This window comes from Erpetoichthys calabaricus, chromosome 2 (genome assembly GCF_900747795.2).
Source record: "Erpetoichthys calabaricus chromosome 2, fErpCal1.3, whole genome shotgun sequence".
Classification (NCBI taxonomy): Eukaryota; Metazoa; Chordata; class Cladistia; order Polypteriformes; family Polypteridae; genus Erpetoichthys; species Erpetoichthys calabaricus.
The window spans coordinates 329,227,861-329,242,408 of NC_041395.2; the positions used below are offsets into that span (position 1 = coordinate 329,227,861).

At 43.2% G+C, this 14,548-nt stretch overlaps 1 protein-coding gene across 3 annotated transcripts in view; it reads right to left on the bottom strand.

The window, feature by feature from the left end:
* Window positions 1-14,548, bottom strand: part of osbpl5 (oxysterol binding protein-like 5) — a 277,145-nt gene that overhangs the window by 72,978 nt on the left and 189,619 nt on the right. For all 3 annotated transcript variants that reach the window (XM_051923425.1, XM_051923426.1, XM_051923427.1), the window contains exons 10-12: window positions 12,596-12,815; window positions 4,409-4,593; window positions 2,531-2,612 (exon numbers count right to left, since the gene is read on the bottom strand). In XM_051923425.1, coding sequence (XP_051779385.1) covers window positions 2,531-2,612; window positions 4,409-4,593; window positions 12,596-12,815 — 487 coding nt within the window. The remainder of the gene's footprint in view (window positions 1-2,530; window positions 2,613-4,408; window positions 4,594-12,595; window positions 12,816-14,548) is intronic.

The following is a 14,548-nucleotide window of genomic DNA, read 5'->3' on the forward strand; positions in this document are numbered from 1 at the left end:
AGTTCCTGAGACTCATATACTGAGGTCTGTTTGTAAGATAATCCACGATCCATGCCACCAGGTATGAATCTACTCCCATCTCTGTCAGTTTGTCCCTAAGGAGCAGAGGTTGGATGGTGTTGAAGGCGCTAGAGAAGTCCAGGAACATAATTCTTACAGCACCATTGCCTCTGTCCAAGTGGGAGAGGGATCGGTGTAGCATGTAGATGATGGCATCCTCCGCTCCCACCTTCTCCTGGTATGCAAACTGCAGAGGGTCGAGGGTGTGGCGTACCTGTGGCCTCAGGTGGTGAAGCAGCAGCCGCTTCATGGTCTTCGTCATATGTGACGTCAGAGCGACAGGCCGGAAGTCGTTCAGCTCACTAGGACGTGATACTTTTGGGACTGGGGTGATACAAGATATTTTCCAAAGCCTCGGGACTCTCCCCTGTTCCAGGCTCAGGTTGAAGATGTGCTGTAGAGGACTCCTCAGCTCCAGCGCACAGGCCTTCAGCAGTCGTGGCGATACTCCATCTGGACCCACTGCTTTGCTGGCACTGGGTTTCACTTGGCCCACTTGCTTGGAGCTCTGATCTTGTGAGGTGCCCATCACACAAGCTGCTGACTCACACAAAGTTGTCTTCGGATTCTGTGGTGGCTTTGGGTCTGCCAGACCTGCTCCTGTCCGAGTTTCCTCAAGTTTTCAAGTCCCGTTTCATGGTGTAGGAAACTGTACTTGCTGATGTCTTGGCTTTCTTTGCAATTTCATTAAAAGAAAGACCTGCACTTTTGTTTTAAGGGTTGTAATGGTCCGTCTGTTTGTTTGCCTTTGTTAACTGCCTTTTTTCTTGCTTCAGAGGGGGTAGCTACAGTCTGTCCCATCGCTGCTTTTATACAGACAGAGAATTTGTAAGTAATCAACAAAAGTTGGACACCAGCAGAAATTGTTCGCTTGTATTTTAACAGCTTAAATAAAGGATCCATTTGGCATTTTTCAAGTCGAAGTTATTTCTTTACAATTATTTAAGAAGAATCTGGATGAGATGCTGGGACATTTTAGCTATTAGCTAAACAAATGGGCTTGATGGACTGAATGGTCTCCATTTCTTAAGTTATACATTTATTTGCCACATGAAATTGTGTTGCAAAGTTTAACGTTTTCTATAGATTTCAAAAAATACAAGCCAGTCCTGGTGCTTTACAATGAACCCTATAGGGCATGGGCCTCTAATGGAAACGGAAAGCATAAAAACGTACCCTACCCTACTTACCTTACCCTGAACTGTTGTTTTTATAAATGTCTGCCTGTTCACCACCCACCTTTGCAACATTTCAGGTTATTCACTAGACTTGAATTGTTTAAATTCAATAAAAACAGGAAAAATTACGAGTGTTCTAACACTTTTGACTGATAGAGTAATTAGGTGGTAAAACAAATGGAACACAAGGAGTTTGTTAGAACATTAGAACAACTGAGACACGAACAGACCATTCAGTCCAAAAAAGCTCGCCAGTCCTATCCACTTAATCTTTCCAAAATAACATCAAGCTGAGTTCTACTGTCCACCACACTACTTTGGTCACTTATTCCATGTGTCTACGGTTCTGTGTATGACGTTACTTGAGGGTGACACTGTAATTTCGTCTTGAAGGACGGCAGCCAGAGATGTAAACTGGAACAGGGATGGGTTTAACCAAGATGGTGGTCAATGCTGGATTGTGAATGATAGAGGATACGTGGTCTATTAATGTAATATAACCAAGGGATACATGAGGAGAGCAGGTTATGAATTTTCTATTAAATTAAGTGATGTACCGTATATACTCGCGGTAAAGTTCTCCCGCTGATAAGTCGGGACTTGATTTCACCGTAAAATTTCCGGTATTGTATAATGTCGGTCGTATAAGTCGAATCTGGAAAACTCACCCTACTGGTCCAAGAGTTTATGATATACTAATGCCCATCTGAGAGAGGAACCACGGAGCACAGGGCCTTGTTTTTCTATGTATTGTGCCTACTTGACCACACGGTAATACCCAAACTATTCTGAAAAGACATTTGCACTGTTTTGTGTTTTTTGTATTTGACACCTTTATCGTAACAGCATCCCTGATCTACGATGGAGCGTTTGATCAGAAGAAAATACAAAGCTGGTTTTAAATTAAAAGTATTTGACGTGGCAAAAGAAATTGGTAACTGAGCTGCTGCAACAAAATTTGATGTGTCTGAGAAACTGGTGCGAGATTGGAAGAGGCAAGAAAATGTAAAAAAAAAAAAAATAAGGGTCACATTTTTGAACGGGCGTATAAGTCGGGGTCTGATTTTATGATCGATTTTTTGGGTTTCAAGGCCCGACTTGTACACAAGTATATATACAATATTTTAATTCATTCTTGTTTATCATGGCACTGGAGAGAGGTGATGTGTTTCATGTTGGTTGGACATGCAAGTAAGAATACATGACACAAGTACTAACTGCTGCTGTTCTTACTGATCAGGCTGGCATTAAGACTTTTACACTCTTGACTCTCAAAGAGTTTTCACACTGACCTTTGGCTTCTTGTAAAATCCGGACAGATACCACTTCAGTACGTGCTTCATTCTACAGTAAGCATCCTGTTCAAGAGCCGCCCTGTGGAATGAAGAACACGCAGAAACAACTTCTGAGCAAAACCATCATAAACCAGTAGTCCCAAACCACATACATTCCTAAAGCAATATATAAAAATGCCCAAAAGAGGGAGAAATCCATCAAAAACCCTGGCTAGACACAAAAAAAGGGCATTGAAGAATCTTTATAAAATAAGATTTATTCTTTGTATAACATGCTCATCAATAACAATCAGTGTCTTTACATGCAAAAAAATAATTAGTTTAGGAGGAATAACCCGGTTAAGGCAGAAAACTTTGTCAAGGAGGTTAAGGAGTTCTCCTGTGTCAAAACACTCTGATGTCATTAAACTGCACATAGAAGAGTTAAACCATGAGTTTGAAAATAAAAATGACACCTATGATCATATTCTTATGTTTTATAAATACTAGGGGGTGTTGTCCCCTGGTCACTTCGCTTGCCAACCGCTGTGCCTGCACTATGCGCTAGCCTCTTTGCGGTTCTGCCACTTGCATATGGGGATGTACAATTTAAACAGATTGTTATTGTTACAGATGCATAATAGAATTAACTATTTTACATTACAGCAAGTAATTAACCATATTAAAAAATAGTAAAACGTAATAATTTGAAAGTAAATTATGTTTCATGTTGCGTTAGAGGTATTCGTTACGGTATACAAATTTGTTCTGTTTAACTTTGAAATTAACACACAAATAATTTTTAAACTTACACTTTTCCTGTAAAACGTCCGTAAAAACAATTTTTTGAATTAAATTTTCGTCAATATCATATTGAATTTTGATTCTGTGTTTGGACTTTCATAGTGACAACGCAACGTATAACTGCCATTGAGTGAATTTAATTTCTTTCTCTCTATTAAATTAAACGACTTTTTTGAATGTTTGTCCATGTGATTCGTTGTCAGAGCAAAAGCTATTCTAATAGGAAACTGTAAATGTTTTAATACGAATGGACATATCAAGATCTCCTTTTTTGTGTAATGTTATCCCCTGAAGATGTACTACATTACCTTTCTACGTTATTTTCAATAGTGATGGTTTTTCTGTTCTTTACTGTATCACCAGCACTTGCATCAGATTTGTGTTTCAGAGACATTCTTAAAGGGTGAAGACAAAAGGTTAAGATGAGCTCTTCTGCACAGCACTGTACACGCTATCACAGCATGACGGCACCAGTCATCAACACGTCTGGTGTACTGACAAGAGACAACTTCCTGCTATGTGAGTAACGGTACAAGCAGGCTTGCTATTGAGAATGAATGGGGCGGTTCATCACCAACCCACCTCACAGTCACCTCCACTACAGTATGCTGCAACCGAGAACAAACACGGTGTGGCCAAAGGCGAGTAGCATCTTAAGATTGGAAAAGTGAGGTTTAGGCACAAAGTTGATGGACTTCTTCTAGTGCTGGGGTTAGTGGCCAGCAGAAGACCCAGTACTCCACATGGACGGGCTTTGGGCATCTGGTAAAGACACTTCATGGGCATCGTCTCCCAGTAGATAGGCAGAATGGGCTAAAGGTTCACGTACAGATCCCTGACAAACAGATTAAATCTGATCCTGAGAATGGGTGAAGGTGGCTCAACTTTAAAGCTCATTAGCCAAGACAAGCTGTTAACAAATGAAGGCATATGGATTAAGGAGACATAACACAAAATTGTGCATGTGAAAAAATAAACAAAAAAAAAATGTGCCCCTCACAACAAGCTGAACCACCAAGTGTTCACCAACTGAAGGGAAAAAAACAGAGCAGCTGGTTACCATCATCATCTGAAACAATTCAGTAGACATACTCTGAGAGGAAGTTGGCGTGGTAGTAGTAATCTGAAAGCTTGTCCAAGAAGGAACGAGGTTCAAGAATGAAAGTAGGCAGAACCACACGTGACAGGTCCATCCCAGGACGCAGCTGCTTCAGCAATGTCCAGATCAGTCCCTTGTTCTCCTCTGAAACCGTTTCGGTTTGTGATGTCTCGCCAGCCTGCCGGGTATGGGATGATGTCAGAAAAGACAAGGAAAAAAAATCATTAGAAATAGTGCAGAAAGAAGTAAACAAGATTTAGCATTTGTTAGCTTTTTATAGCAGTCTTAGTCATTAGTAACAATGGAAATAATGAGGGTATTAGAACTAATAACTCTTATAATTAAAGCTCAAGGAGCAAATAACAAATTTAGGTGTCATCATGTGACTCTGACCTAAACTTTAAATCACAGGTTACTAGGGTTGCATTTTTCCATTGAAGGAACACTGCAAAAGTAGACTTTTCCAACGTTGCAGGATGCCGAGAAATGAATTCACGTTTTTGTTTTTAGTTGACCAAATTGTCTACCTAAGAAGGACATCAATCGGTTGCAAGTTAGTTCAGAATGCAGCACCAAAAATCTCAACCAGAAAAAGAAAATCTGAGTGCATCACACCAGTCTTAGCATCGCTACATTGGTTACCTGTGTCTTTTAGAAATGGCTTTAAAATTCTACTAATAATATATAAAGATTTAAACATTTTTGCTCCTTCCTATATTTTGGCGTTCCTGTCCTCCTATAATCCAAGTTATAACCTTCGATCATCTAATGGTGGTCTGCTTCTTATTCCAAGTGCCAAACTTAAAAGAAGTGGGCGGGCGGCCTTGTGCTGTTATAGGTTAGTTACTAATAGAGAGATGCCAGGCTAACACTGTGAACCGTTTTAAATAAACACCTAAAAGAACAACTTTTTTAAATTTGGCCTTTCAGTAACTCTTTTAATTTTACCCTTAATAAACTAGATATTGTGGCGAGCGGGTGGGGGTGTGTTCAGCCGGGACGCCCAGAAGAACCGGAGGAGGGATTACACCTCCTCCAGACCACAAGGGGGCGACCACCCTGGTGGCTATGGGGACCACGGGAACAGAGCTTAGAAGCTCAACCCTATAGGGGCCGTGGTCATCGCCGGGGGGCGCCCGAATGCCTGAGGAGCCCTGGCTCTCAGCACTTCTGCCACACCCGGAAGTGCTGGAGGGAAGAAGACCAGGGACACCCGGAGTGCTTCCAGCTGCACAGCCGGCACTACTGCCACACCAGGGAGTGCCGGCAGTCGCTTATTGGGAAGCACCTGGAGCACCTCCGGGTGAACATAAAAGGGGCCGCCTCCCTTCATTTGATGGCTGGAGTCGGGAGGAAAAAGGCAAGAGCTCAGGAGGAGAGGAGTGGAGGCGGACCTGAGGGAGAGGCATTGCAGAGAGGCCTGGACTCTGGGGAAGTATTGGGTTGTGTGTGCGTCACAGCAAACTGTAAATATGAATAAACGTGTGTTGGTTGGTGAACCATCGGTGTCCGCCTCTCTGTGTCAGGGTTGTTCCCCACAATATGAGTTGAATTATTACACTCTTCCATGATTCTGCGGTCTTTATCTCTGTTTTCTTTTCCAGTTCTTCTGTGGTGGCGTTCTGCAAATACACCATCTGATCAAAGTCCTGTGCAGCTACTTGTGATGTTTTTAATGTTTGAATGAAAGCGGATCACCCAACCTGCCACAAGACCCACTGCACCGAATCCTCATTAAAAAAACACTTAACTCTTTCAGGACAGACGTTGACTTTTGTCGAAATTCGGGATTAGAAGACGTTAATTAGCTGTAAACTGTGACAAAAACTTGCCGTTACGTTTTAGTTCGATTCTCTTTGCTAGAAGGAAAGTTAGCCTTGTTCATTGGACCTCGGATCCCTGCGTGTGCAGGAGTAGCATAGTGCAAACAACCTATATGGCATCGACATCTGCCGAGAGACCAAAGCGAAAGCGCAACAGCAAAATAGTCTGTGCAAAACATTTTGCATATTATCGCTGAACTGGATTCTGACTTGATGCAAGTAATCTGGAGATGAAGATCGAAAATGAAAGTGAGGTCAGCTGATCAGTCCCCAGCAGATCGTGGTGCTGAACACATTCATGTAGCTGATGGGCCTATGGTAACATTTGCCTGTGTGGATTGTCCCTTACGATGATGAGGTACAAACCAGAATGCAACTGCCACCGTTGCCCACCTGCCGCACCAAAACAGCTGTCCATCGAGATGCTCCTATGCAGCCACAGAGACGCCGAACAGGCACCAACAGCATCCACAGCATGCAGCAACAGATGTTTTATGTTGAATTATGTGTGAAACCATTGCTTTGTGTGCTTTTCAGAAAAATGAAGTGTTATGGAAAAAATATTTAGACATCAAAGAGTTAAGAAGATTTATATTAGGCAGAATGTCCAGTGGGGGCTGTGCGGTCTGTTGGCCTGGATCCCCTACGGATTTTGTTTTTTTTCTGACCTTCAGATCATCATTTAGAGACAACTCTAAATTTAAGGACTCTTAATTATGTAATTATTACAAGAACAAGAAAATACAAACACATAACTCCAGTTCTTAAACCCTTACACTGGCTCCCGGTTAAGTTTAGGGCAGATTTCAAAATCCTCCTTGTAACATATAAAGCATTAAATGGCCGAGGTCCGGCTTACTTGTCTGAACTTATCATGACTTACAAACCAGACTGCACATTAAGATCTCAAGATGCCGGTCTGCTTATGTTTCCAAGGATTAATAAAATAACAGTGAGAGGTCGAGCTTTTAGTTACAGGGCCCCTAAACTGTGGAATGGTCTTCCTGCTACTATAAGAGATGCCCCTTTGGTCCCAGCTTTTAAATCCCGGCTGAAAACTCACTACTTCAGTTTAGCACACCCTGACTAGAGCTGCTGCTTAACTGTACAGACTGCATCTCATGTTTTAGTGCTAATGGCTAACAACAAAGTAACATGATAGTTAGAACTTGTTATTAACCCTCACCTATTCTGTTTCTCTTCTCGGTACTCAAATGTGGCACTTGGTGCCACGGCCCACCTGCCAAATTGTTTTGCCTGCCTAAGGTAAAGTCATCCCTGATGGAGGATCGCAGGAATCATGGGAAGGAGGAGTCCTTTCATCGGATTGGTTGGCCCAGCACTGTTTCAACCGTGGAATGGCCAAATGGTGGAGTCAGCTTGATGGATGAGGTCTCCAGGACTCACTTATCATGTGATATCATCTACTGTTAAATTCTGCTCCGTACTTCTAAAATTTTTATTTTTATACTGTATTGTATTGTATTGACCTCCTTCTTTTGACACCCACTGCATGCCCAACCTACCTGGAAAGGGGTCTCTCTTTGAACTGCCTTTCCCAAGGTTTCTTCCATTTTGTTCCCTAATAGGAGTTTTCCTTGTCTTCTTAGAGCATCAAGGCTGGGGGGCTGTCAAGAGGCAGGGCCTGTTAAAGCCCATTGCGGCACTTCTTGTGTGATTTTGGGCTCTACAAAAATAAATTGTATTGTACAGTGGAACCTCGAGATACGAGTTTAATTCATTCCAGCACTGAGCTCGTATAGCGAATTTCTCGTATCTAGAACAAACTTCCCCATTGAAAATAATGGAAATCCAGTTAATCCGTTCCGCACCCCCAAAAATATCAACATAAAAATCAATTTTCCTAACAAATAACACTGATAAATAATATATACTGTAGTTTACCTTTAATAAATAACACTGGTAAATAATATAACTGTAGTTTACCTTTATGAAGAGTCCTGGCTGGCTTGAGGGAGACGATAGGGAGGTGGGGAGGAGGAAACGGGTTACTGTGGGGAAGGAGAGTCCTCCTCTGATTCAGGAAGGCTGTCATGTTTATGTATGATTTCTTTCTTAATTTCAATGGCCATGGCTTCCCTTTTTTTCTTTGCAGCACTATCTGAGGCAACAATCTTCTTGAGAGGCATCGTGGAATAATTATTTTCACGTTAAATGCAAAAAAAACCAATGAAATCACAAGCGCACAAACGCGTAGATCCTCACGCTACGGGAGAACAAGGAACACTGAGTGAGCTGACGGGCGGGCAGCGTCAGCTTGGGTGAATCCCCGAGTCGAGGCGGATCGGGAAACGCGTCACGCATACCCACAGCCTGGCTCGTGGCTCGCAATGCTCGTATTTAGATCCAAATTTTTCACTCATACTTTCCTCGTATCTTGAATTTCTCGTATACAGAGGTGATCGTATCTCGAGGTTTCACTGTATTGTATTGTATATATCTGTTTTGTTCAAGTGCGCATTATTTTTTTTTTTCACATACTACTATCCACAGTACCTGTAGTAGACAGGCAGCAGAATAATTCACAGATGAGTTTATCTTGCTCACGTGTACCTTCAGCGCCTTTCCTCTGTATTTGCGTGTTGTCTAAACGTGTCTTCGCCGGTGCTCCCTCTCTCAGGCGTGTTCCCGTTAAGCCTGCTTATTTACGAGGCGCCTTTCTCACCTCCCGTTCATCTTTGAAGGTGACTCCCCTTCAGTGTGGCCCCTATGCCATTACTCTTCCTTGTGTATCTCACACACACACTTCCTCATTTCATTGTGTCTCCAAAGGTAAACGGACCAATCAGATTGCTCAGAGGGACTGGACTCACAGCCCTTAGTGTTTTATTATATTGTAGATATAAGCATTATTTTCCTTATCACATTTTCATTTGTTTTTCTTTTGCATGTACAGCGACTACTTGTTTGGCATCTTGTAAAGAACTTTGAGCTACAGTACATCATTTATATGAAAATCAATACAAATCAATGTTGTTGATGTTGTTGCATTTCATTGTTTTGTAGCCAAATTGTTTAAGAGCCTAAGGCCCAATGGGCTGTTTCTGGAAGTAGACGTTGGGTCTAAATGGTTAACAGTACATCACACGTTGATGCGGGTTTCATCCATGGTTTCCACTGATGGCTTTTGTTTGCTATAACCCTGCCTACTGCTGCATACAAACTAAGTTGGGTTCTATCCATTATGGCAATCACTTTTTACAATAAATTCATTACATTTATGTAACGCTTTTCAAGGTACTCAAAGTGCTTTACACAGTGAGTGTGGAGCCACTTCAACCACTACTAATGTGCAGCATCCACCTGGAGGATGCAACAGCAGACATTATTGCACCAGAATGCTCACCACACATGAGCTGTTAGGTGGTGAAGTGTTTAGAGAGTAGCCAATTAGAGACAGGGGGTGACTAGGGGGCCAGAATGACTAGGTGGTGGTAGGCAATTTAGCCAGGACATCGGGAAACACCTCGCTCTTTATGAAGGATGTTCAGTGATCTTCAATGACCACAGAGAGTCAGGACCTCGGTTTTATGTCTCATTCAAAGGTGGAGCCATTTTTACAGCACAGTGTTCCCATTACTGCACTGGGGCATTGGGATCCACCTTCAGGCCACAGGGTAAGCGCCCCCTGTTGGCTTCACCAACACCTCTTCCAATAGCAAGTCAAGTTTTTCCTGGTTGGTCTCCCATTCAGGTACTGGCCTGAACATGCTTAGCTTCAGGTGGATGACCTCTTCTGAAGTCAACATGGTATGGCTTCTGGATACCCTCCTGAAGAAAGCCTGCGCTGGATTATTAGACCAAACAAACTGTCCAACAGTTGAGCCTCACATCCAGGGGCTGTTATGGAGTTTCTGTCTTTTCTCAAGAGGTGCACCATCTGGTCAGCCACTTGGGACAAGAGAATGGTGAGATTATATGTCAACTGCCATGGGTTCCCCTGGAAAGTTGCTGAGGATAGAGAGGCCTGTTCTGCCCATATTGCCACTGCAAACCTTGACAGTAAAGTGGAGTGAAAGTGAAGTCAAGTTTTTTACAACAATTGTGTTTAGGCTTTTAGATGTAGCCAGGCGTTCTGACCGGAGTTTTTCACGGGTGTCAGTTAATCACATTGCAATTGTCGACTGGCAGGAGGCTTACACCATAAAAACAGTGATGATGACCAGCAGAAGTTCTAGTTCTGGATTTGGCTGCTCCTTGTTCTTCACTTTTATTGCTGCCTGCTTTAAGTGTTCCTATTCTTGTTATTCTTTCCTCAATGTTTGACTTGCCTTTCCAAGTATTGAAATACTGGCATTAGGAACTTGTTTGCATTACCTGCCTAGGGAGACAAGTTACTTCATCCTTAGTAATGTTTACACGTATTCCTCCATCTACAAATGGAGAACCAGCAAGAGAAATGAATCACTGCGTTACCAACACTCTAATGATGAATCGTTAAGACCCTGCATATAATGCACTAGTGAAGACCACATCTGGAGTCCTGTGTGCAGTTCTGGACACCATAATACATTAAAGACATAGCAGCAATATAGAAGCTGATGCTTGAGGAGAGCAACCAAGTGCATCATGGGAGTAAAGGGCATGTCCTACTGTGACAGACTCAGAGAATTAATCCTGCTTAGTCTCAAGCAGAGGAGACTGCATGCGGATCTTATCCGGGTATTTAAAATCCTCAAAGGCATTGATTAAGTAGATCAACGACATCCCTTCAGCTTAAGGATGAATCACATACTCGTGGACATTGGTGGAAATTAAGGTGAAGTGCCTTTAAAACAGAAGTCAGGAAGCGCTTCTTTACACGAAGAGTTGTGGGACTCTGGAACAAACTATCGAGACATGGAGTTGAAGCAGAAACCTGGAGAACCTTTAAGAAGAATCTGGAGGAGATACTGAGACAGCTTAGCTATTAGCTAAACTAATGGGCTTGATGGACTGAATGGTCTCCTCATTTATCAGATTTCCTATCTATATATATATATATATATATATATAATTCACTAAGCCGCCGCCAGCGCAAGCAAGACACCCATGGAAGCACGCAGGACGGAGCCACGCCCACCAACTCGGACGCAGCAACTCACAGAACAGGGCGTCATTCGCATTCGTCTCTGCTACACTCCACATGCACCTCTGAAGAAGCATGTTTGTCGCGGATGTGAATCGTTGTATGCAGCGTGTAAAACAGTTTGTTTGTCGCGGATGTGAATCGCTGTATGCAGCGTGTAAAACAGTTTGTTTGTCGCGGATGTGAATCGCTGTATGCAGCGTGTAAAACAGTTTGTGAGGGGTATCCCATGGTCTTATAGTTGGTGGGCGGGTCTCTGTTAGTTGCTCTTGCGAGCGGGCACATGACCAGGCAGTGTGTATGCTTCGAGGGCGAGGGTGGACGCGACAGCACCATCTAAGAAGAATCATATTTGTCACGGATGTGTTCTGCCCTCCGCACGCGCCCACCGTCCAGCCCCGTCCCTCGCTCTGGGAAGTGGGGGCGCGGCGGCGATCCTCCAGTTTTCAGTCACGGACAATTGTATGTTGCTCTCTCCAGAGTTCCCTTACAGTCGTATCCTCAAACCCACCCCATAAGAAGAAGACAGCACCATCTAAGAAGAATCATGTTTGTTGCGGATGTGAATCACTGTATGCAGCGTGTAAAACAATTTGTTTGTCGCGGATGTGAATCGCTGTATGCAGCGTGTAAAACAGTTTGCGAGGGGTATCCTATGGTCTTAGCAGTGTCTATGTTTCGATGTGAATCGCTGTATGCAGCGTGTAAAACGCTATATTGTATGTTGCCCTCTCCAGAGTTACATCTTTTCATTCACCTACAGTCGTATCCTCAAAACCAACCCCATTTGGACAACTGTGTCTTTCAGGAAGTGTTCACCCATCAATACATAATTATGCGGCGTATGCTATGCCGCGGGTTGGCTAGTAGTTATAATATGTGGTGACTTCAACCACGCAACTTTGGAAAGAAAAATGACAAACTTCAACCAGCAGTACCAGCTGAAGCCCATTTGGAGCCCCCTCGATGTCCATAGCAAATGGACAGTTTTAGGCTTTGATGAATGGGTTTCTGTTCAATTACACAAACAAGCCCCTCTATGTACGTAACACAGACTTTACGGAGTGTGTGCCCCTTAACTCTTACAATGGAATGAACGGCTCAGGATGCAATCACCATTCCAATTTTTTTTAGTACAGACACCCCGTGCCACCCCTGGCAAGATGCCGCCCTGGGTGGCTGCTCATGTCACACATATCTAAAGCCCGCCACTATCCCCCAGTATGTGTCATTTTCTACTGGTGGACACAACAAAGTTAAAAATGTACCGGGGCCATCTCCTCCTCCGTCTGCTCATTGTAGATGGTGGATACAACATCGGGTGAGAGGTCCGTCTGTATCTCCGATTGGTCGGTGTCGCTCTCTTCCGTCAGCCTCCGGCTCTTCTCTGTGGTCCCATTTTCAGACTCCTCGTGAGTCTCTCTTTCCGATTTGTCAGAGCAGGTGTCGTTCTCCATGTGGTGATTTCTCAGTGTGGATTCATTCAGCCTTTTAAAACCAAGTGAAAAAAATGTGTATCAGTTATCCAGGTTCTCTCACACACACACACACAGAAGACATTTCAGAATAGCTTCGTTATGAATAACAATTGTGAATTTCCCCTTGGGATTAATAAAGTATCTATCTATCTATCTCTGCGGTGGGTTAGCACCCTGCCCAGGATTGTTTCCTGCCTTGTGCCCTGTGTTGGCCGGGATTGGCTCCAGCAGACCCCCGTGACCCTGTGTTCAGATTCAGCGGGTTGGGAAATGGATGGATCTATCTATCTATCTATCTATCTATCTATCTATCTATCTATCTATCTATCTATCTATCTATCTATCTATCTATCTATCTATCTATCTATCTATCTATCTATCTATCTATCTATCTATCTATCTATCTATCTATCTATATCTGTGCAAGAACAAAACTACTAATTAATGTACAAGCCATTTACCAAAGGAAAATATTTGCTGGATGTTACGTGGCGAAGTCGAGCAGTCATTTTAAGAATGTCGAGCCACCTAAAAGAGCCTTGTAAAGAGCAAAGGGTCCATTTGGCACTCTGTGCCGGAGCTACAAATGTTATATCGAGTATATCAATCTATATGTGTGTATAATGAAAATACAGTCATGGCCAAAAGTTTTGAGAATGACACAAATATTCATTTTCACAAAGTTTGCTGCCTCAGTTTTTATGATGCCGATTTGCATCGACTCCAGAATGTTCTGAAGCATGATCAGATGAATGGCAATTAATTGCAAAGTCCCTCTTTGCCATGAAAATGAACTTCACCCCAACAAACCCATTCCCACTGTATGTCACCCCTGCCACAAAAGGACCGTCATTGCTTTGCACAAAAAGGGCTTCCCAGGCGAGGCTATTGTTGCTGGTAAGACTGCACCTAAATCAGCCATTTATCAGATCATCAAGACCTTCAAGGAGAGAGGTTCAAGTGTTGTGAGGAAGGCTTCAGGGTGCTCAAGAAAATCCAGCAAGTGCCAGGAGCGTCTCCTAAAGTGGACTCAGCTGCGGGCATCACCAGGGCAGAGCTTGCTCAGGAATGGCAGCAGACAGGTGTGAGTGAGGCAAAGACGTTTGGGCGATGGCCTGGTGGGTGTCAAGAAGGGCAGCAAAGAAGCCAAGAAAAACATCAGGGACAGACTGATATTCTGGGAATGGACTGAGGACTGTTGGGGGAAAGTCATTTTCTCTGATGAATCCCCTTTCTGATTGTTTGGTGCATATGGAGAAGAAAAGGTGAGCGACGCTACCATCACTCCTGTGTCAGGTCAACAGTAAAGCATCCTGAGACCATTCATGTCACATGGGGTTGCTTCTCAGCCAAGGCAGTGGGCTCACTCACAATTTTGTCTAAGAACACAGCCATGAATAAAGAATGGGACCAAAATGTTTTGCCACGACTGTATAAACTGAGTCACCTACTCTCACTCTGGGAGTCTGAGATGGGAAAGAACGAAGACAACAGATGAGGAAAAGGGAAGGAAAAGCAAAAGGGATTGTATTGTTTTGTGTACTAGAAGATGCACATGTAAGGTAACTTCCTAAAAAAGGTGGTCATCTGAAGCTAGGACTGAGTCTGTGCAGTTGTGTCTGGGGATTTTAGAACTTTTGAGATGCCCCCTAGAGACCATCCACCTTAAAAACAGTCAAACATCTCAGATGAGGTCTGTTTAAGAGAAAGTAACATCCAGGAAGAGTCGCAGCAAAGAGTCCA